A 19,024-nucleotide genomic window follows, 5' to 3' on the forward strand; every position below is an offset into this window, starting at 1 on the left:
ATGGAGGGAGGCAGGAAGCGTGGGGCGGGTGCCCTTCGGCGGAGGCATGTAGCGCGCTTTGCGTAGGTCGTGATCGCGTAGGTCGCGTGTCATCGCGCCCGAATGGCAGCAGTCGAAGATCGCGGTCTGGAAAAGTCTTCCGTCAGTAGCATGCGCAGGTTCAAGATTGTGCAGACGTACGATGTTGTCACCCTTTCGATCCGCCAACTCCCGCATGAGACCATTCAATATTACGCTAGGGATGCCATGTTGCAGGTCGAAATCGCAATCTTGAGGACAGATGCACTCCACTATCTCGCCATCAATGTGCCATTCCTCCGGGGCATATTCCTGGGTCCCATGTCCTGCGAAATAGAATATCATAACATCTCCTTTGCGGATGTTCTCGTTCTCGATGAAATGCTTCCTGAAAGTGCTGGGAATAGCTTCGCCAGTGGCTTGCTTGTCAAAGAGCGTTATCAAGCGCGAGTCGGGTACGTGCAGCTTCTCTTTCAAAAATCTTTCCATTTCTTTTGCATCGGTGACGCAACCTTGGAGGGAGTTGGACAGATAGGCATTAATCCCGATCACCAAGGCAAACACACGAGGCACTGCAGCACTGTGTGACGCATAGGTTAACACCGGTAGCTGGCCGGTCAAGTAATATGTAACTCACTCATCGTCCCTGCACACCACGTTCCTAGACGATCTTACGACAGACGATAACCAGGGAAAGCGCATTCTCTGTGGATAAAGCAAGGTCATTGTTAGGAGAGAGCCCTATCGAGGGGGTACTACGGTGGTGAGGAATAAGCAGTTCCCGCCGGTATATATATATGCATGTAAAACGTGTCTAGCAGTGCCATGGTACACAGCCACAGACAGTATCAGTGCTTGTAAAGCGAATAGGAGTACTAAGCTTGTGGATGTGGTTTAAGCTCCAGAAATCGAGGATTCAAGAAATAGATCCGGTGGTGAAGCTTGAAGGCCCATCCTTTCGACAACATATGGATGTCTACATACGCAGAGCTGTGCGCTCGACAGTCGGTTGCTCGGCATTCCACGATCGGAGTCCGAATCTCCATTAATGTGGCTGTCGACAGACATCGCTTGACCATCAAACTAACACCAACCACACCTTTTCCACCATGTTCGAGCCCGTGCGAGGAGGCACACGCGGAGGCCAGGCGGAATTCAAGTGGTCTGACGTCTCGGCAGACAAAGATAGAGAGGTGCGTGCTGAGGCTGTTCCAAGAGTATTGTGTTTCGTAAATTACTCATGACAGCGATGCATACGTTATTAGAACTACCTAGGACACAGCATTAATGCACCTACGGGACGGTGGCAAAAAAACAAGGACATCCACTGGTATAATCGGGAGCTCCAGCAGACAGATGCAGAAAGAGAGGAAGAGATTCGAAGGGTAAAGGAGGCAGAGGCAGAGGCGCTAGCTGCAGCCCTGTGAGTAGCAGTACTCGTAAAATCGAACCGCATGCGTTACTAATTCTGTTTTTCATCTAGAGGATTCGCGACGGGTGCGAAACCAGGCACTTCGAACGTCGCCAGCGGACCCGGCACAGGCGCCAATGCAATTGGTGTTGCCCCCAGGCCGGATGCCGTCTCTCCCTCACACGACATCAGCAAAGAAGAGGAGCGACGGCGGAAAGAGGAACGCAGGCGAGAGAAAGAGGAGAAGCGCGCCCGGAAGGAGAAACGACGCGTTGAGCGGGCACGCACCCTGGACTACGATGATAAAGAAGGCGACCAGCGTAGCAGGCACCTGCACCGCTCGCGCTCGCGCTCTCCACAGAGAAGAGACAGATACAGAGACGCTCGAGACGACGGGCGACCCCACAGTCGATATGCACGCTCACGGAGCCGGTCGAGGACTCCGCCCGTGCGGAGACCGTCCGGAGACTACAATGAGCATGAACGGGAGCGGGAGAGGGATCGCGACCGGCGGAGATGGGAGGAGAATCCACGGCGTGAGCGGCCTTCGGCTCGTTGGGGGCGAGATTGACTGGCGTGACTGCGTTGTAAGGCTACGCCCACTCGAGATAGTCTCCCTTGGACAGGTACGCGATCATAGCTTCTTCACTTCCTAGCCTTTTCACTTCCCCTCTTGGTGTATTCGTACCATATCGTCGCCACCAGCCCCATCTTCCCGCCTGACTGTCTATGTTCTTAGTATACTGTTCTGATGCGAGTGCGCTCTCGTCCACCTGCTGCAATACAGTGTCCACTGCAGCGGTGTATTTACCCACCTATGCATCCCTAGCCGGCACCGCTTCATCTTCACAGAATTCCATAAGGCACAGCATGGCTCAAATACGCGACCCAATTCACCTCCTCAGTCAATCCTTTATGATAGACGCTCGGACGGATGGATGGAAGCCATCGCTCCTCGGATCTTGCTCGATTGCTCGCTTATACGCGGAGTTACATGTATTCCATCGTTCCTAGGATTACTGATTCATCAATGCAACGCTGCTATGCACCGCAGATGTGAATCCTGAACGCCGGTCATCAGAATGTTCTGCTCTCGGTTGACTGTGCACCCTCTCGTAGTCCACCCGACCACATTGTAGCTCCGGGGCAAGGCTTTGCTCCGGAGGCGGTGTGAACATCAAGCTCAGGCCTTGGTTCTCTGGTTTCTAATGATCCATGTGCTCAGAGATGCGGACTTCCGGCGGTTCTCTGTGCGTCTCTGCGCAACCTGCGCTCTGTGATCCTCTTTGAGCACCGCCTCCCGCGAATATCGTGTCCGTTGAGCCCGTTGAGCTCGTCGCTCTGTCACGGTATGACTTTGAAAAGAGGCTCCACTGGTCGTTCAGCATCAACATCGCTGGCATGATTTCGCTTCTCGATATTGCTGATGATCCGTGGTTCTTCACTTCACTGAATTGAGGGATGGCATCATAGTGATATCAGACGCCTTACGCCGGTCTTCGTAGGCGACGTGAGATATGCCTCGGAGGAGTCCTGTTGCGGTCAAACCAGAGTGACCACATCGAGCGCGATACAGCTTCCTGAGATGAAAATGTGTGCTCATCGATGAGGGCCGGATGCGACGCATGCGAAGCTGAACAGCTCCGGTGATTCGCACATGTTTGTGCGTCTCGCGAAGTTGCCGGCCAGGGTTCGTCCAACACGATGGCCACTGGGTACACATCGCGTGTACGCAAACGGGATTACATCACGCAGCTTCTGGACGCCGCGAGCATACCGAAATATGACGTAAAGGGCGAAGACTGATAATGTTACGTACGAGTTGACTGCATTAAGTTCGCGTTTGAGATGAGGACCACGACGAGTTTGGTGAGGGCCCCTTCTGGCGGTGGATAATCGTCAGCAGCTCCATTGGAGCCTCCTTGGCCAGCCTAACGGGTGACTATACTGACAGCCCCGAAAATGAGACGGTCTCCACGCACGAAACCTTCCTTAGTTTGCTGCGCCATGTCACTGAGAAAGCGACCCCGACGTCGGGTTCTGACAATCCGGGCGTCGCAGCTGCGCGCGGCGTGAAACACACGCTTCTACAGCATTACGATGAGATGCGACCGCGCACAAGCATGCACGAGCGGACGTGAAACATACGTCAGTCATATCTCATATCGAGGCTAGCGGCGATGCGGAGTCAGTCACTATGGCAGTAAATTTGGCGTCGAGCCCAGCCACCGCTCACCGACGACCGGGGGAGCAACCCGCCGCCCGATACGTGTCCGGAAGCGAGTTGCCAATCCGACATGTCGACGCAGCAGGCGTACGCGAGCCCGAGACCGCTGCCGCCGCTGTACCGAAAAGGCATGATTTGCGACGCAGCCCATCGCGCACACGTCCGACAGCGGAGACCACTGCTCCCTCACGTTGCTCATGAGTGACGTCGTGACGTTATCGAGACGTTTCAAGGCTCCTGTGTCGCAATGCCAAGTGGCGCCGCCACGCACGCACATTTCAGGCTCATCGGTGGTTGCGAGGCAGCATCTCGCCGGCGCGCAGGGTCGGGGCGGTGGTGCGTGTACGTACACCACACCACACAGGACATGAAAATCTGGCAAAAATCAAGAGTGATTTGGTCGTCCAGAGCGTTAGGAACGGCGAAGATGAGCCTGGGAGCGGTCTCGCAGCTGGAACAAACGTTCTGCGGGAGCAAAGGCAACACGACTCCGAGCGGGAGGCGGTGATAGACGCCTTGCCGGGATTCGACGCGCCCCCGGCAAGCGCCGAGGCGCAGGCAAAGGAGCCGGATTCGGCTATGCAGAACAGGCGCCCGTGCCTTTCCTCTCCGGCGGGCGATCTCTGTCTATTTTATTCAAGTCCGTCAGTCGCTTGCTCTCGCTTCCACCGCCACTTGTCCCTCTCTCTTCTCGCACAAACTTGATATATCCTACTTCCTCCGGAGGCTCTGGTACTCCGTTACATAAATCGCTCCTTCGCTTTCCCCTTTCCTTTGCCACTTCACCCCGCCCATCTCGGGATCGCCACTCGTTCGTTTTAGTATCTCGAATCCCCAACTAGTTCATCACCCACCATGACGACGTTCGGCATGCCGTATTTCCTCGAGGACCTCACAGGCGAGCTCACAGGCTCCGAGTTTAACGACCTGTATAACCGCACCCGCCTCGCCTTCCGCTGCACGCTCCACGACGCTTCACACACCGCATACATGGTGTACGATCTGTCTGCCTCTGGAAACGGATATAACGCGCCCGTCGCGTGTCTCGACTTTGGCGCGAACAACGCGCTCGGCACCGTCAAAATTGGTGACAAGGACAACGTTAGCATGTCCGTATACTTGTCCAAGGTTGGGTCATTTGGCAGGTGTGTCCGCCCCCTCTGTGGCCAGACTATATTGCTTATATAGTGACAGTGCCAAGACTCGCAAATTTATTGCATCTGACGGGCAGGAGTACAGATGGACTCACAAGCCGGGCGATGATGCAGAGTGGACTGTACGCCACACCACCTTATTCCGTCACGAAGCGGCGCTGAATGAATTCTACAGTGCACGAATACGAACGGCTACCATGTCGCATCGTACAGCCTCAAGCCGGCTGGCGAACCCCAATACCCAAGCTCCTCCGGCTGCATGCTCACCGTCGAGGAGCAATATCCACATCTCGTCGCTGGTAGGTCTCTAACAACGCCGCATATAGTCACCGTTGCAATACGCTGAATGGCTTTTCTCTCCACAGAACTACTCGCCTCGCTATTGATCATGCGGCACATCGCCAAGTATAACCTCTAACAACGCCACGTTTCCTCGGATAGCCCACCCGGGCCCCACACCGCCACTAGCACTAGCACTGATAAATTACTACTCGGATGGCGCAAAGCCGCCTTACTTTTTCTAACATTATATTCCCCGCTTTCTAGACCTAATACGCATAATCGCTGTCTCCCCGCTATTCGATCAAGTTCCGCTTGCACGCGCACATTCATCGCACCCATTATTCCACATCCATGCACTGTACTGTCGCCCGATCGAGGTTGTCCGTGTATGAGCTGCAGTAGCCCTAGTATTAGTCCCAGACAGCCGGCACACTCTCCCCGCTCTGTCAAAAATGTAACGTAATAGCTGTACATACGTACATATATAGTACTCAGCAAAAGCCTTACTTTACCGTAGTTTTCCTAATTGTTGTTGCCCCGCCCGATCCTCGTAATGTTTCGTACCCTCAATATCGAATGCGTCATTATCCCTAGCTACCGCGAAAAATGTAACGGTCATGACCTGTAGTGTCCCTCCGATGTCCGACAGGAAGCACATAAGGCGTGCAGCCCTGCTTCGCCAACGGTGCTTCTGGCTTGCCCCGAGGTGCATAGCGCGGCGGTCACGGCACTAATTGTGTTCGCAGCCAATGCGCCCACAGCAGATCCCCATCGCCACGGATAATAGAAAAGGCCTTCCGAACTTGAATTGCCACAATAATGTACAGCGCACATCTAAGATGCAGCATCGAAGATGCCGAATCCGCGCGCGAGCAGAACATCGCGCCCGAGGTACGCGCGGGCGCCTCTGTTCGGCATCACGGCGGAGGCGGCGATCGCACGTAAAAGGGCATGGCGGGCAGCTATTTCGGGCTAGCAACCGGCGGCTGTGGCGGGCTTCTGTGCCTTGGACCAGGGGCGTCGGCGAGGCGATCGGAGCATCACCGGCGGCCGCCGGCACTTTGATGGCTGAGAAGCGCCCGGCCACATCCCTGCGCTGAACCTGATCTGCAAAAATCTTCCTAGATCCTACCTCGCAAATTAATGCGGAACTGTGCGTATGCTGAATGATTCCTGGAGATCCTAGTCATTGCGGACAGCTTGCTACAATCCTATCTAGTCGCTGGTACCGAGTCGACAGCCTGAGAATGCAGGGAAGGAGCGAGTGCATGTGTGTGCTGATGCTGCATTGACACGTCAGCTATCACCGGCAGGCGGGGCACTGCTTTCTTCTAGAACCGCGTAGGGATGGAAGTTTTCCGCCAAAGTTCATCGCCCATGAAGTGCTGATGCGACAAGAGCGATGGATATCCAGGTGGCCGTCCAATCGCAACTAGCCAGCGTGGCTACAGCGGCTGGGATGTCCAGGGTGATCCTATACATTTGATGTGACTGATCCATGATTGTAATTGTATCTTTGCACTAGAAGGCCGCGTGCTGAACAAGCCACATACGCATTCTGCAACATGTTGTATTCCTGTCCGGGAAGACGGCAGCGTGTACCAGGGCAACGCAGTCGAACACCGCACTGCGACAAGAACGCCATCAGTCAGCGAAACGGCACAAGCTAGCGGCTGATCTCGGAAACCCATTCTAAGGACGATGATAAATCAGCGCTCAGCCTCGGCAGTCTATACTCGCTCAGCCAGCGTGTGTACAGGGCTTCTTCCCACCACTTCTCCGGCGCGCTCTGCATCCCTCTGCTTTGGCTCACCTTCCGCAGCGCTCTGCACCCGAGTTCCGTGCGAGGGTGCACGCCCGGACGTCGCAGACCTCAAGGACCAGTCCGGGATCGCGACTTCTTTCGGCCTCTTCAAAACAAATGATCCTAGACGAGGGCAACCAGTGCTCAATTCTCAGTTACTAAGAGTACCCACCCCATCTTCCTCGCTTCTGCCACGAAGAGCCAGTCCTCCGCCGCTTCCTCTCCCGAAATATCTCTGCAGAGCGGTCTGCTTCAATGCGACAGGAGGCCGCCGCTTCTCTGCTGCTCGAATTGACGAAGTTGCGAACACGCGTACATGCGCTTCCTGGCCAAATTCGAGTTCTTTGGGGTGCGGCGGATCTGTCCTTGGAGTCATTCCATTTCCGCGACGTTATCACCTGGTGCGTCCAGATCTGGTCCAGCACCCCGGATCCTCGCCTTCCGTATCGCCCGAAAATAACTTCACGCAGACATCGCCGGACTAGAAGCCTCCCGCGCGGGACGCGCTCCCCTGCCCAGCGCAACCCGTCCCCCCGAGCTTGAGTACTCCGCCAAACACGAGCTCGCTCCTTCCACGTCGGCGTGATCGACGATCGCACGGATGCAGCCAGAAAGGAAGACATAGGTCGCCGCGGCCGCGAGGTGATCTGGATCACTCGATGGGGTACGATCGTGCGACGGCACACACATGTTCGCGGAAGCTTTTTGCTGCGCCTTGTCTCCTCTCGAGCGGGGCGGGATCAATTCCAGATCGATGCGATGCAGCGGATATCGTTCTCCCGTTGCCCCTGTTGATTGTTCGCTGCGGAGGTAGCACGGCAAGTAAGGGGAGCCCACGACGGATAAACTGGCGTCTGTTTACTAATGATCATGGAACACCGAGATACCAGGAGAACGTCTGTTTGTGGAGCGCGGCGTGGTGGAAGAACTACGACGCTATAGGGCTGTGGGGCAGACCAGAAACCACTATCTTCAGACGTTCATCCACCCCTTCACTGCTCTATCATTCCTGTATCGCGATCGTATCATCTATTCAGGAGGCGGTGTTGTTACAACCGTCCCCGCATACTACGCAACATGCTCGGCGAAGAGGATGCACGGCACAGTAAAGAGCTCAGGAGCGAGGACAGTAACATGTATCGACGTAACGAACGGCGTGATCAGTAAATAACATGGACACGTATTTAGATAACAGCTAAAGCCGTAATTATATGGGCTATGAAGAGCAACCGTAACGTGCCAGTACAACGTATGAGCTACAAACGAGATATTTCACACTAATAAGCGACAGTTTCATGCGCAGAAAGCATATCAGAGCACGGGAACAGAAATAATGCGTGTATGTATAGGCGAATGCGGAACATATGTCGCGCGTTAATAAGACCTAGACTGCCACGACCAGAGAGACCCCGTTGCATGATCCAGTCATGCTCTCAAGATCGGAGGAAGAGTGAGCTGAGCGGGCAGCGGCGGCGGGAGACGGACGGAGATGCACGCATCCTCGATCCGTCGACGAAGTTCATCGCGTCGCATGCGTTGCTCTGCAACAACGTTGAACGGTCAGGGCTATCCGTGTTAACAGCAGACAGAGGGTAACATACCTGCCGACGGCCACAGGGCGTTGAGCACGTCCAATGGGATCAGGAACGTCTTGGCCAGCTCCAGCGCGTGTGTCAACGAGCGATCATACTTCCACAAGCCCAGGCATATCATGACCTGACTGGAGATCCAGTTGATCTGGAAAGGGCGCCTCGATAGAAGATATCCGGGAGTCTCGCCCAGCTGCAACACGGCTGCTTTGAGACTCTTTGCCATTTGCTCTTGATAATACACTGTCACGCAGTAGTGGTCATGAGAACAGACGTTCCTTGATCAAGAAGCACAATAGATACTCACGCCACTCTTCCGCCTGTCGGCGGTCAAACATCCCTGCGCTATCGATATCCTGGATTCTGGAAAACATTTAGCCCATCGCGAAGGTGGCTACCGAGGTGAATAACGCACCGACGAAGCTCATAGGAGACCGTCAGCCTGGTACTGAAAAGAAATTGACGATAAGTGATTGTTGGCAGGCAACAATAGAGATTGGACACACTTGTACAGGTACTCCTTGCACACATTGATGAGCGAGCCGTCCACATTGCATTGGTGCATATCCAGCGCGGCTTGGACGGTCCGCGTCTCCGCGAGCACCTCGAGGGCGGACCGCGACCTCTGCTCCATCGACCATCTGTCATCGATAGGACGTATGCTGCTGCACCATAGGAGTAGACTCCGACAGTATACAGCCCACAGGGAATCCTTAGGAGATTGGCCATAGAGCTGATCATGTCCGAGAGCGCGCTCGTACGCTTCTCCAGGGAACAAAAGCGTATACTGCATATGCATGATGCGATCAGCGATCCTTCTCACGGCGGCATAATGAGGCCACGCACGTTAGCCGGTTCTGACAGCGCAAATTGCATCGGTTCCCGCTGGAATGCAGAACATTGGAAGGTGTAGCTTGCGACCAGAGCGAGGGCGACCCAGCACAACCGGCGACATTCCTCCTTGCGTATCTCCGCATCGGACCAATTGGGGTTCCAAGGCGGGTTGACAGACGAGTAGGAGTGATAGCCGTCCATAGGATTCGAACCGACGCTCTGAGCAGACACGACGCAACAGCATCTCTTCGGCGGCCGGTAAGATTCCGGAATAAAGACCGCAGGCACGGCACGAGGAGAGAAGATGGATGTGTCGGGGTCGTGGTCGTCGAGGGTGCAGAGCGATAACACCTGAATGATGCGATCGAGGAATTGCAGGGAGCACACGGCTCTCTCGGGAGAATACTGAGGGTGGCAGGAAGATTCGAACAATGCCAAGATCTATTGTTCGCAGCGTGTCGCACCTCGTGAGTTAGCATGAGATCATCGAGCAAAAGGAAGAGCGATGACGTACTAGAGCAGCTTCCGCGAGGGTATAGTCAACCAGTTGAGAACTGCAGGCGACCTCAAGCAAAGCCTGAGCATTGTCTCGATAATGTATAGCGCGAGAACGGCCCTCAGCGCCAAGCTCCAGGTCGCTAGACTTGATGAGTGTAGAAAGTGCCAATGCAGACATTATAAAGGCCGGTTGCATTCGCAAGCGCTGCTCAGGATTTTGTAGATCTCGGAAGAAAGTGGGTATATGAATGAATGAGAGCCAGTAACTGCTGGAAGTCAGGCTAGAGCAATGACAGGTCATCATTTCGCAGAATACACACCACATGCACGAACTCACAGGATATTCAGATCGTCCATGATGTCTCCCAAGCTGCAAATAATGTTGAGACGTCCTCTTGAGCACGGCGAGAGAACACTGTGCTTACGATCGCTCACGCAACAAGTGATCCCACCAAGATCTTCGACTATATTCAACCGACGGAGACATTTGAATGAAAGTAGCCTTGCTCTGGTCATCCTGATATTGACGGTGGAGATACGGTTTCGAGACAGAATCCAGGCCCGAGAAATCAAGAGAGAGGGGAAGCCGGCGCGACGATGAGGAGTATTCACCCTATCAGTACTGAATAAATATCTATCGACATTTGTCGCTGCGCGATAGGTGTAATCTACCAACTCACTCTAGCATAGCCAAGATCAGGCCCAACGCTGCGTGGCTGGATAGAAGCGTCCAAAGGAGACGACGAGTGAGACATGTGCGGATGAGAGTCATGCACAACGCTCAACGACAAATGCGGCTTCACGTCATCTCCGTTCTCCTTCAACCTGGCTGCAAACGAGTCTACGGACTCATCGGTAGACTTTCGCTTCTTCTTTGTGGGCACCATTGCCGCGTCTGTCGGCCGCTTCTTGCACGAACGTTGCCGCGTACCAGGGCGCTTATCGGGGCCTCGTCGTTTGGGGACGGCATCGTACTCACATTCATTGTTGCGTCGAGTACAATTATGGCATACAGGCCGCGTGGAGTCACAGCGGATTTTGCGCGCACGGCTATGCACAAAACGGTCAACACCCACCATCGATGGAATTACAAATCGAATGCACCATTGTCTGCACGCAATCACGACCGTTGACGCTTCCCTTCGGGGTGGTCGGCTACTGGACGGGCTCGTACTGCCGCTGTTCGTCCCTTGGGACTTTGCAACAGTAGACGCAAGAGATATCTGTGCAGCCTCCTCGGCCGATGAAACAGAGGCAGTGGAGACGTCGTGACGCGAGGAGTAGGATGTGGGTGAATCGTTGAGCATGTCGTGAGAAACGCGGTACTGCGGCTCTGGGAGCCTGCTCTGCGGCAAACCGAATGCGTAGTCCGCCGTAGGCGTCAACGCGTTGGGTTGGAAGCGGCCGGCAGATGGGTCAAAGTCGACCATTGGATTCTCATGAAGCGAGAGCTCGTGGTTGAACTGATGCGGCAATTCGTGATCGATCGCGAGTGTCGACAGCTGGAATACCGGCAACATGTGGGAGTCGTGGACCTGCATGCCTGTATCCGGTGGCCCGTAGTGCCTCTCCCAGTTTGCCATGTACAGTTGAGCGTCCGGGGCATATGCGAGTGTACTCAGAGTACGACTCAGTTGATACGGAAATTCTTCGCGGGGATACGGATGAGACCAAGACACTATCGGCAAGAAAGACGCGTACACACCTTCTGGGGTGTATGAACCATCAAAGACGGGTGAATGCAGCTCCGAGCCATCTTCACTAGACTGGAAGCCTTCCTCGACAATGGGAACGCGTGTGAAAGGGACATAGACCTCGCCGTTGGTGCTGGCGACCATGTCTGCAGATGAGGAGGGGCGGGCTGCAGGATGCGCTGGTGTCAGAACAAAGGGGACTTGAAGAGGCAGCTGAAGGCAGTGTATAGATATGAACGCCACGCGAGAAGCGAGGAACCGCGTCTCATGGGACCAACGGCTAAAGAGTTGGGAGACGCGCAGATGGATCTGCTAGAAGCCGAGGGTCTGGAAATTTTCCGAAGTGTGACAAATGGGAAGAAGGAACAGCTGTGGACTCCTGAATCGGGATGGATATGAAGACCCTTCGCGGGACTTTCCCAGTGTCTTCGGAACTTACCTGGTTAACCACCCAAACTCCGGGCGAACTCGAAAGTGTATGATCATCACGTCAGTTTATAGCTAGATATCCTTGTTATGGCCTAATTGTTCCTGCACGGTCCAGCCTTGTTGTGTGCAGACGAACATCAGAATTCCTCGAAATGGACGTCCACGCTGGGGACACGGTGAAACGGCGACAGACCTACGCGAGCTTTTTCGACAGCAGGCACAAAGAGCTGCAAATCCTGGGACACTTTGATGGTTTCTTAGTCAGCGAAAACCCGTTATCTGTCAAAATTATATGCTATCGCGGATGCCGAGGTTCCTGCGCTCGAATAGACTTGGCGACTCCGCTCAATTGGACTTCACCTCTTTTTTCTCCAGCTGACAATCGAGTTCTGATCAACAGTGACCACGGAATATACATCTGCCTCTTTCAGAAATTGTGCCTGTCGATGCAGCAACGTAATATTGTGTATCTTCCTGAGAAGATTGCGACGTACCTGCGCGTGTCCATGCGGCATCCGGTGAGCATGCACTCGTTCTCAAGCTGACCCTCCGCAGCCAGCCTCTCCGTAAACAGCCCGTTGTGACGATCGTTACAAGGTGCATAAAGCAATCACTTTGCCGTACACGGCTTGTCCGGATCACTCGCCAGCATTCCGCGACATACGCATCGATGCACACCAATTTCGGGTCGTAGCTCCCAGTTCATCTCATGTCCATGAGTCTTCGATGCTCCACCAAGCCAAATCGCCGACACGACCCTTCGCTTCAATGTTCTGCTGGCAAATGACGCCACGAGGTTCACAAAACTAGCTCAACGTCTCATCTCGCGCTTCTCCAGGAGACACATACGAACCCCTCCATTTCCGGTTTCTCTCGTCTTGCGGGCCGTGCCGAAGGATATCTTGTGGGCCGCTAGAAGACCAATGTTGTCCGCTGCTCCGGAGACTCTCACATACGCTATTTGCAGAGCCGGTCTGTTCGGCGTTTCCTCCAGTGCCCTCGATCCTGCTGTTTGCATCCAGACATATGTCGAGGCTGTGCTCGGCTTTTCTCCCCGACCTAGTGGACGCCTTGGAGCAACTTGCTGCAAATCTGATCATCCATGCTGATACTGTGCCGCTCCTCCTGAGCGGCCGTAAAGCTTTGGCCTAGACTTTCAGGAACTTTCAAAACGAAACCATGTCAACACGATATCCAGATATGCACGTGGTTGGATTGATGCGCCTGGTGGCAGCAGGAGTTTCAACTCGCTTGCTTGGTATGTTCCGGTGTCCGCCACTCATCTGTGTACTGCCACGGCGATTTGTAGATCACCATGGAGCGCCCCTTGGAAATTTGTCCGTTTTTGCAATTCTCTACGACGTCTGCCTGCCAGTTTTCTTTCTTCCGTGGTGCTGCGCTCTGTGCTCTCTGAGGTTTTTGCATTTAGACATTATCATGTGCTACTGCAACACCGTGAATGGAATGTCTGGATAGATCCGCGTCTTCTGGCTTTAGTGTCCCACTGGTCCACCGGCACGGTGTCCCTCCTTCCATAGCGGCTGAGTCTATTCGTTGCATGCTCCATTCCTCCGGTCCCGCATTGCCTAATATAACAATTCTCGGAGATCGCGCCAGCCGCCCCGAAGGTCTGCTGCAGCAACGGAGACAAAAAGGCATGTCCCAATCCGCTTTGACGGCATAATGTGCCTCGTGCTATCGCAGCTCCTTATCGAATCTATGTCAATCACCAATATCTTCAAGTTGCTTTGTTTTAGAGCCGGCACTTCGCAGGCGGGTGCCATGCACACGGCCGGGATCCGTGGCCCGCGTCTTCTTCGAATGATTTGGGGGAGGGACTATCATTATTCAAGGAGGTATCCCCCTGCTTCGACGAGCCAACTTTGCGCTATTCGTATCATTGCGGTCCGGAACGGTGGGAGCGCTCTGAATGGGCGGGATCCTGAACACAGTTCTGACATAGCGTGCACTACATTGGGAATGGCAAAACAACACCGACCGCGGGGCGGCATCCGAGCCCTCGTGGCCTTCCAGACGTCCCGCTGCTTCACTTCCGGGCTCAGTAGAAGGGGGGCGGCAGCGAAGGGGGTTGCTTTGCTTGCATTGCGGGCCCTGATCGTCGAGCCTGTAATCCTCATCCGCCGTTGGCCTCGCTTTTCCCGCCACATTGGCGGATTGAGCGCAATCACTGCTCGGATCACGAACTTTTGTACATCGTGGGTAAGTCCAGCATCCATGGTGGGAACGTTCATGTATCCTGCTGAAATGCTTGCTCATGCATCCAGCATGGGGCCACTGCAGGTGGTTGTTCCTTGCGGCATTCCGTCAAGCGCAGTATCTGCTGTAAGCCTGCAGTCAGACTGGAGGTACTTCCACGCTGTTATGGCGAGAACGGATGAGCCTGGCGTACCGGAACATCGCAACGGGTGGACTAGACAGTCAGGAATTGATGCGAAGGAACCCTCTGATCGTCCTAGTCTCCGTTCACTTGAGGCCGATGGGCCGCAGGTCCAGCAACGTTCGTGGCTTCTGAGCCTCTGGCGAGGTCTCCGTGCTGGGCATCTACCAACTGGAAGGCGGGCGCGCTCCACTCCGGTACGAAGAAGCCATTGCTGTGTATTGATTCTACTGTGCGCATATCAGGCCGTGTTCCAGCGCTGTACAATTCCACAAACTTGGCGCCACATGTAATATCAGAGGCGTCTAAAACATACCACAGATCAGCCCCACCCGTTGGTCGGATATCGAGGCGTACACGCTATCAGCATTCTTTTCGGACGAGCTCACTCGTTGTGCGGACCATCGGCTGGGAGTGCGTATGCAGGGCGTCTCGCATCGGAAATAGAGCGAGATAAGCACAGGAACTATCGATGCCCCGAACGCACTCCAATCTGCGGCTGCCGTATCCTTGAGTGTGCAGAAGATCAGACGCGTTGCTGAAGAGAGTTTTAGGTGAGCCGCCGTACGCATCCCGCATTGAACTGTTCTGCCAACAAGCATTCTGAATGCGCGTGAGATATCATGCACGCAAACGCTCCGTGCGAGCCATAACGGACCACGCAGATCGCTTCCGTTTCCATCCGCGAGCAAGCCTCGAGTTTGAGAAGTCCAGAACTCTATGTCTATTTACATGCCATACTGAGTCAATGGGTAATCCTCGGGAACGGAGTTCGGGACGCTACGGCTTTCGGTTTCGAAGTCATCATATCTAAGTTGCCGCATAGGCCAGTGGGGTGCAGTATCTGGCAGCATGGGCTTATACAAGCAGTCACGCTGCGATATGCCTCACCTTCTTGCTGCACGGATCTCGTCCGGTGATGGAGGGGTGATCATAGGCTGGTGTTCTCTCTTCTGCGTTCGCATTACGCCGTGCTACTCACACCATTCTCCATGGGCGAGCAGCAGATGACGATTCAAACGAGGCCCGTACACGTAAGAGTTACGTCTGCCGCGCGCATACACTATCATCCGACTGGCTTTACCGGGACCGGTCTCTCCACTTGGTCGGCTTGGTAGTTAGGAGTAAACTCACGATATCTGACAACGCTATGCTTTGCTGGCTTACCATAGTGGCCACAACACGGGATACGGCTGGCACTTCATATGACCTTGACTATCTTGCATTGTAGCCATGCTGTCTTCGCCACGCCTACGAATCCCTATAGTGTCATAGGTGACGTCGCTGCTAGCATAGTGAGTTTTCGATATCATTTTCTAGTCCCCGTTGATCATCATGATGCCATAGTATTGGACGGCATGACGATACTGGCCAGCACGCGTGTACGTCGCGCGTTCTTCGAATCTCATGCATCTGCCAACACAGCGAGGCCGTTTGTAAGACTGCCAGTGGCGCACGTGCACCCTAGGGGCTATTACTATGCTAGGTGAAGTCGCCGAACTTCGTCACCAGGCTGTTGATGCATTTACACGCTCCATTGTTCATGACAGTCCTTGAAGGTGCGGCTAACAGCTGCGACGTGCGAAGTATTCCGGCTCACTGGTCAACCGTCGCCGGAGATAGTATAGAAGAGGTTCGTTGACCGTCACTGTGCGAAGTACAGTCGAAGAAGGCCAATTTCAAAGAAGCGTTGACGACACCAAGGTGCGGTATATTTCTCAGGTGACGCGAAAATACGCCAGAAGCAGTCAAAGGGATATAACGTTATACTTCACAGAATATGCCAGCTTCACTCGTGTGGGCAACGGTGGGTACATATTGCCTTAACCGCACTAATCATGCCCCTTCGACCCCCACCGATCATCGCTTCGCCTCCACATTGTACACGCTGATTGCAGATCGGACCCGTAGTATCAATTTCATCGCGGGGTTCCTGTCACAACGTTGCACGCAGGCCGTTTTGATAGACTCAGGAAGCTGCACTAGCGTCATGCTGCGTGCGAAGACTAGAGTCAAAACGCCAATTACCGTGGAAAGAATGACGATACAGGAGGGAAATGCCGTTCCACGCCGGAAGCGGCCTCTCGAACTCGTCCGAACGTACCCTACCGGAATGAATGGCACTACAGGAGAACAGGAGAACAGGAAACCGGCCGCCGAGTCCGTACAACTGCTATGCGATTCCTTCTTGCTCATTGATGTGCGCGACCTCTGTTAGACCTCACCGTACAGGTACTCTTGGGCGGCGGCCTAACCATGAGCTAGCGGTCACGCTCTGGACAAGTCTGAATTTTCTGCATTACGAATGCCATGATCCCCAATGATTCTGACCCACACGCGTTTGTCAGTTGTGCCGGAATATGGCGTCCGTCATTCCGCTTTCCGCATTCATAATCACGGTCTCGTACGATCAAGCCCGGTCATGCAGGCAACACGGGGATGTACTCCTAGTCTGGAACGGTCACCATGTATCGTACGCTTGCGCCTCCTCCCTGATGCGGCTTCAGCGATAGAGCATCGCACATCCTATTCATTGGACAGTCTCCTCATTGTTCTGGCGGCCAAAGGTGGGCCACATCGTGCTCGGATTTCATGATTTTGTCACTGATGATTCGCCCGCCTTCTGCCGACCTCGAGGTCTGTCTGATCTGTCAGTACGTTACGTCTGTGTGGTCTAAGATTGTCACTGACTTGCTGTGCTCAAAGTTTGGTGTAGCGCCATTCGCTAACTTGCCGACCGAGATCGCTTGACAACGTACACGTTTTGAGGTAGCTGATACCACCTTCATTGTTCCACGAGGATTGCGAGGAAGAAGATCCGGTCGGCTCATGAGTCGAGTACGTACGCCCACGTAAACTAGAGCTCCAACGGGTTCTATCAACCGAAGCGATGGCGTCTCTGTTGCTGATCGGCCGTGTCTCACCCGCAATGGTTACGCTGTGCAGTTGACGTGGAGCGCCTCGCATTGCCAACGCATACACCCGTGCAGGGTCTATCTGGCCGCCGGTGAACGCCAAGGCAATGCGGTGATGATGAAGCGCTCTTGATCAGTACTATCCTAGGTTCCGGCGTATCATAGAAGATAAGCACAGAACAGTTGCCTTCTCTGTAAAGTTCTCTCTGGCTGATAATCGCGGTGGCTGACAGCTTGTGAATCGCAAGCTTTATATTGAACTCTGATCGCCGTTCACACACCCATATGTCATCATTTTAGTTTCATTTCACATGCCTTTCAGAGCGTCCATTTTATGACTCGCTGTAGTCGTGTCTGCCGCGCTTTGGAGCCAGGAACTCGCTTAGATGGATATGCCACTTCTGATGCATGCCAGGAACACGAGGACGCTTGAGCCTCTTCACCATTGCAGAACGGATCGAATCGAGGTCGACGCCGGGCCAACACCAGCCCGTTTTTGAGATGGAGCGTTGGCGCGATTGACTTTTGGGGTTCTGGAACGACGCGATCGTAAGGCCAAGAATGCATTGCATCTGATGGAGAAGATGGTAGCGGTCGCTAGAGTTTTCTGTTTGAACGCTTAAAAGCAAATACATTATTTTAAAACCGCCAATGCGATGTTACGCGAGAACCTGCCTTCCATGGATGAATGCGCAAAACATTGCAACCTCGTGCACCCATCAGACGCTTGTTTTGCCAGTGCAGTCTACGAAACATAGCGTCCATATTTGCATCACAATGTCAGAGAGCATCATGCAGCAGGCGATCGAAGCCAGAGAATTTCAACTGCGACTGTTCATGAGTGCTACGTAGACGCCGTAAGGAAGACCGTCAAATTGACCTCATGACTTCATATTGTCAATCATGATGAGAGACATAGGCAGGGCCGTGGCGAATTGGGCAGCAGGACCGTGCGATGACGCAGACAGCGCGCTACAGGTGCTGTGTATTGTCGATGGGATCCGTCTACGCATGATGCTGCGATGCCTGCTCCTCAATCATCGACCAGAGCCAGAAAGTGACTGCGGGATCGGAATCGGCTATTCAAAGAATAATCGTGGTGGCAATATCCTCCGTGGATACAACGTCAAGGTCAACAAGGAGCCACACAGCTTGGCACGATCCAATCTGTAAAGGGGCCGGCTCGACGACGGTGGTGACCGTATGGCGCTCACAACTCGGGCCTTGTAGCGCCCTCAGTTTGACTGCGTGCAATTGATCGCACGCAATTATGGGCAGATGACTGCGAGCTAAATTGGATCAAAATGCTGAGAAATTGATGTTGTACGTACCGTGCCGTACTGAGTCCGACTGTGTAGACATGAGGCTATTCAACGCTACTGTTCAGGACTTACGCTCCGAGCTTTTCGGCACCGTATTCTACCTAGTGTGTGAGTGAGTTAGTGTTCCTCTCATCTTGCGCATGGCGACGGGGAGAGAGCGCTGTGAGTGGCTGAATCAAAAATCTTCAACAACGGATGAACAGCAAGAGGACTGTTCTCATGCCGGCGTTCTTCGGTGGACACGCTTACCCGTGGGCACTGACCTGGGGCATGCCACAACTTGCAATTCAATGTGCATCAGTCAAGATCTAAAGGGACTAGGTGAGTACTTGCCGTCCAGCTCAAAGTGCACATCGTGATCGTGCGGTCTGCTTCAGCTATCAATGTAGCACTAGATACTTCTGCTAATATCTTCTTGTATCCTGTGTGCATCGCATCGTCTCCGAATA

At 53.9% G+C, this 19,024-nt stretch overlaps 9 protein-coding genes across 9 annotated transcripts; 6 read left to right on the plus strand and 3 right to left on the minus strand.

Moving 5' to 3' along the window:
- Positions 1–84: 84 nt before the first annotated feature.
- On the minus strand, positions 85–576 carry LAESUDRAFT_629341 (uncharacterized protein; the record flags this gene model as incomplete). Its single annotated transcript, XM_040903376.1, has 2 exons — positions 85–126; positions 181–576. Coding segments are annotated over 2 exons (438 nt in total), but the record flags the coding sequence as incomplete, so codon positions are not given.
- Positions 577–1,127: 551 nt separating this feature from the next.
- Positions 1,128–1,445, plus strand: LAESUDRAFT_658308 (uncharacterized protein; the record flags this gene model as incomplete). Its single annotated transcript, XM_040904744.1, has 2 exons — positions 1,128–1,211; positions 1,284–1,445. 2 exons carry the CDS (start codon positions 1,128–1,130, stop codon positions 1,443–1,445), a joined length of 246 nt encoding a protein of 81 aa, XP_040761860.1.
- Positions 1,446–1,476: 31 nt separating this feature from the next.
- On the plus strand, positions 1,477–2,265 carry LAESUDRAFT_309876 (uncharacterized protein). The gene has a single exon (XM_040901947.1). It carries the CDS (start codon positions 1,567–1,569, stop codon positions 2,083–2,085), a length of 519 nt encoding a protein of 172 aa, XP_040761861.1. The 5' UTR covers positions 1,477–1,566; the 3' UTR covers positions 2,086–2,265.
- A 1,337-nt stretch (positions 2,266–3,602) lies between these two features.
- LAESUDRAFT_728319 (uncharacterized protein) lies at positions 3,603–4,043 on the minus strand (the record flags this gene model as incomplete). Its single annotated transcript, XM_040909416.1, has 1 exon — positions 3,603–4,043. A coding segment is annotated over exon 1 (167 nt), but the record flags the coding sequence as incomplete, so codon positions are not given.
- Positions 4,044–4,256: 213 nt separating this feature from the next.
- Positions 4,257–5,714, plus strand: LAESUDRAFT_728320 (uncharacterized protein). Its single transcript, XM_040909417.1, has 4 exons — positions 4,257–4,801; positions 4,851–4,932; positions 4,986–5,109; positions 5,176–5,714. Exons 1-4 carry the CDS (start codon positions 4,512–4,514, stop codon positions 5,226–5,228), a joined length of 549 nt encoding a protein of 182 aa, XP_040761863.1. The 5' UTR covers positions 4,257–4,511; the 3' UTR covers positions 5,229–5,714.
- Positions 5,715–6,464: 750 nt separating this feature from the next.
- Positions 6,465–7,468, plus strand: LAESUDRAFT_309906 (uncharacterized protein). Its single transcript, XM_040901948.1, has 2 exons — positions 6,465–6,560; positions 6,618–7,468. The coding sequence occupies exon 2, from the start codon at positions 6,794–6,796 to the stop codon at positions 7,379–7,381; it is 588 nt and encodes a 195-aa protein (XP_040761864.1). The 5' UTR covers positions 6,465–6,560; positions 6,618–6,793; the 3' UTR covers positions 7,382–7,468.
- A 1,003-nt stretch (positions 7,469–8,471) lies between these two features.
- On the minus strand, positions 8,472–11,655 carry LAESUDRAFT_658196 (uncharacterized protein; the record flags this gene model as incomplete). Its single annotated transcript, XM_040904737.1, has 11 exons — positions 8,472–8,728; positions 8,793–8,848; positions 8,901–8,933; positions 8,992–9,272; positions 9,332–9,760; positions 9,834–10,098; positions 10,155–10,187; positions 10,243–10,430; positions 10,498–10,867; positions 10,922–11,434; positions 11,519–11,655. The coding sequence occupies 11 exons, from the start codon at positions 11,653–11,655 to the stop codon at positions 8,472–8,474; spliced, it is 2,562 nt and encodes an 853-aa protein (XP_040761865.1).
- Positions 11,656–13,623: 1,968 nt separating this feature from the next.
- On the plus strand, positions 13,624–15,269 carry LAESUDRAFT_751234 (uncharacterized protein; the record flags this gene model as incomplete). Its single annotated transcript, XM_040911653.1, has 4 exons — positions 13,624–14,160; positions 14,242–14,535; positions 14,660–14,752; positions 15,165–15,269. 4 exons carry the CDS (start codon positions 13,624–13,626, stop codon positions 15,267–15,269), a joined length of 1,029 nt encoding a protein of 342 aa, XP_040761866.1.
- Positions 15,270–15,950: 681 nt separating this feature from the next.
- LAESUDRAFT_728323 (uncharacterized protein) lies at positions 15,951–16,951 on the plus strand. The gene is made up of 3 exons (XM_040909418.1): positions 15,951–16,042; positions 16,116–16,498; positions 16,557–16,951. Exons 2-3 carry the CDS (start codon positions 16,119–16,121, stop codon positions 16,660–16,662), a joined length of 486 nt encoding a protein of 161 aa, XP_040761867.1. The 5' UTR covers positions 15,951–16,042; positions 16,116–16,118; the 3' UTR covers positions 16,663–16,951.
- The last annotated feature ends 2,073 nt before the right edge of the window (positions 16,952–19,024 follow it).

The sequence above is a fragment of the Laetiporus sulphureus genome (genome assembly GCF_001632365.1).
Source record: "Laetiporus sulphureus 93-53 unplaced genomic scaffold LAESUscaffold_34, whole genome shotgun sequence".
NCBI classification, from domain to species: domain Eukaryota; kingdom Fungi; phylum Basidiomycota; class Agaricomycetes; order Polyporales; family Laetiporaceae; genus Laetiporus; species Laetiporus sulphureus.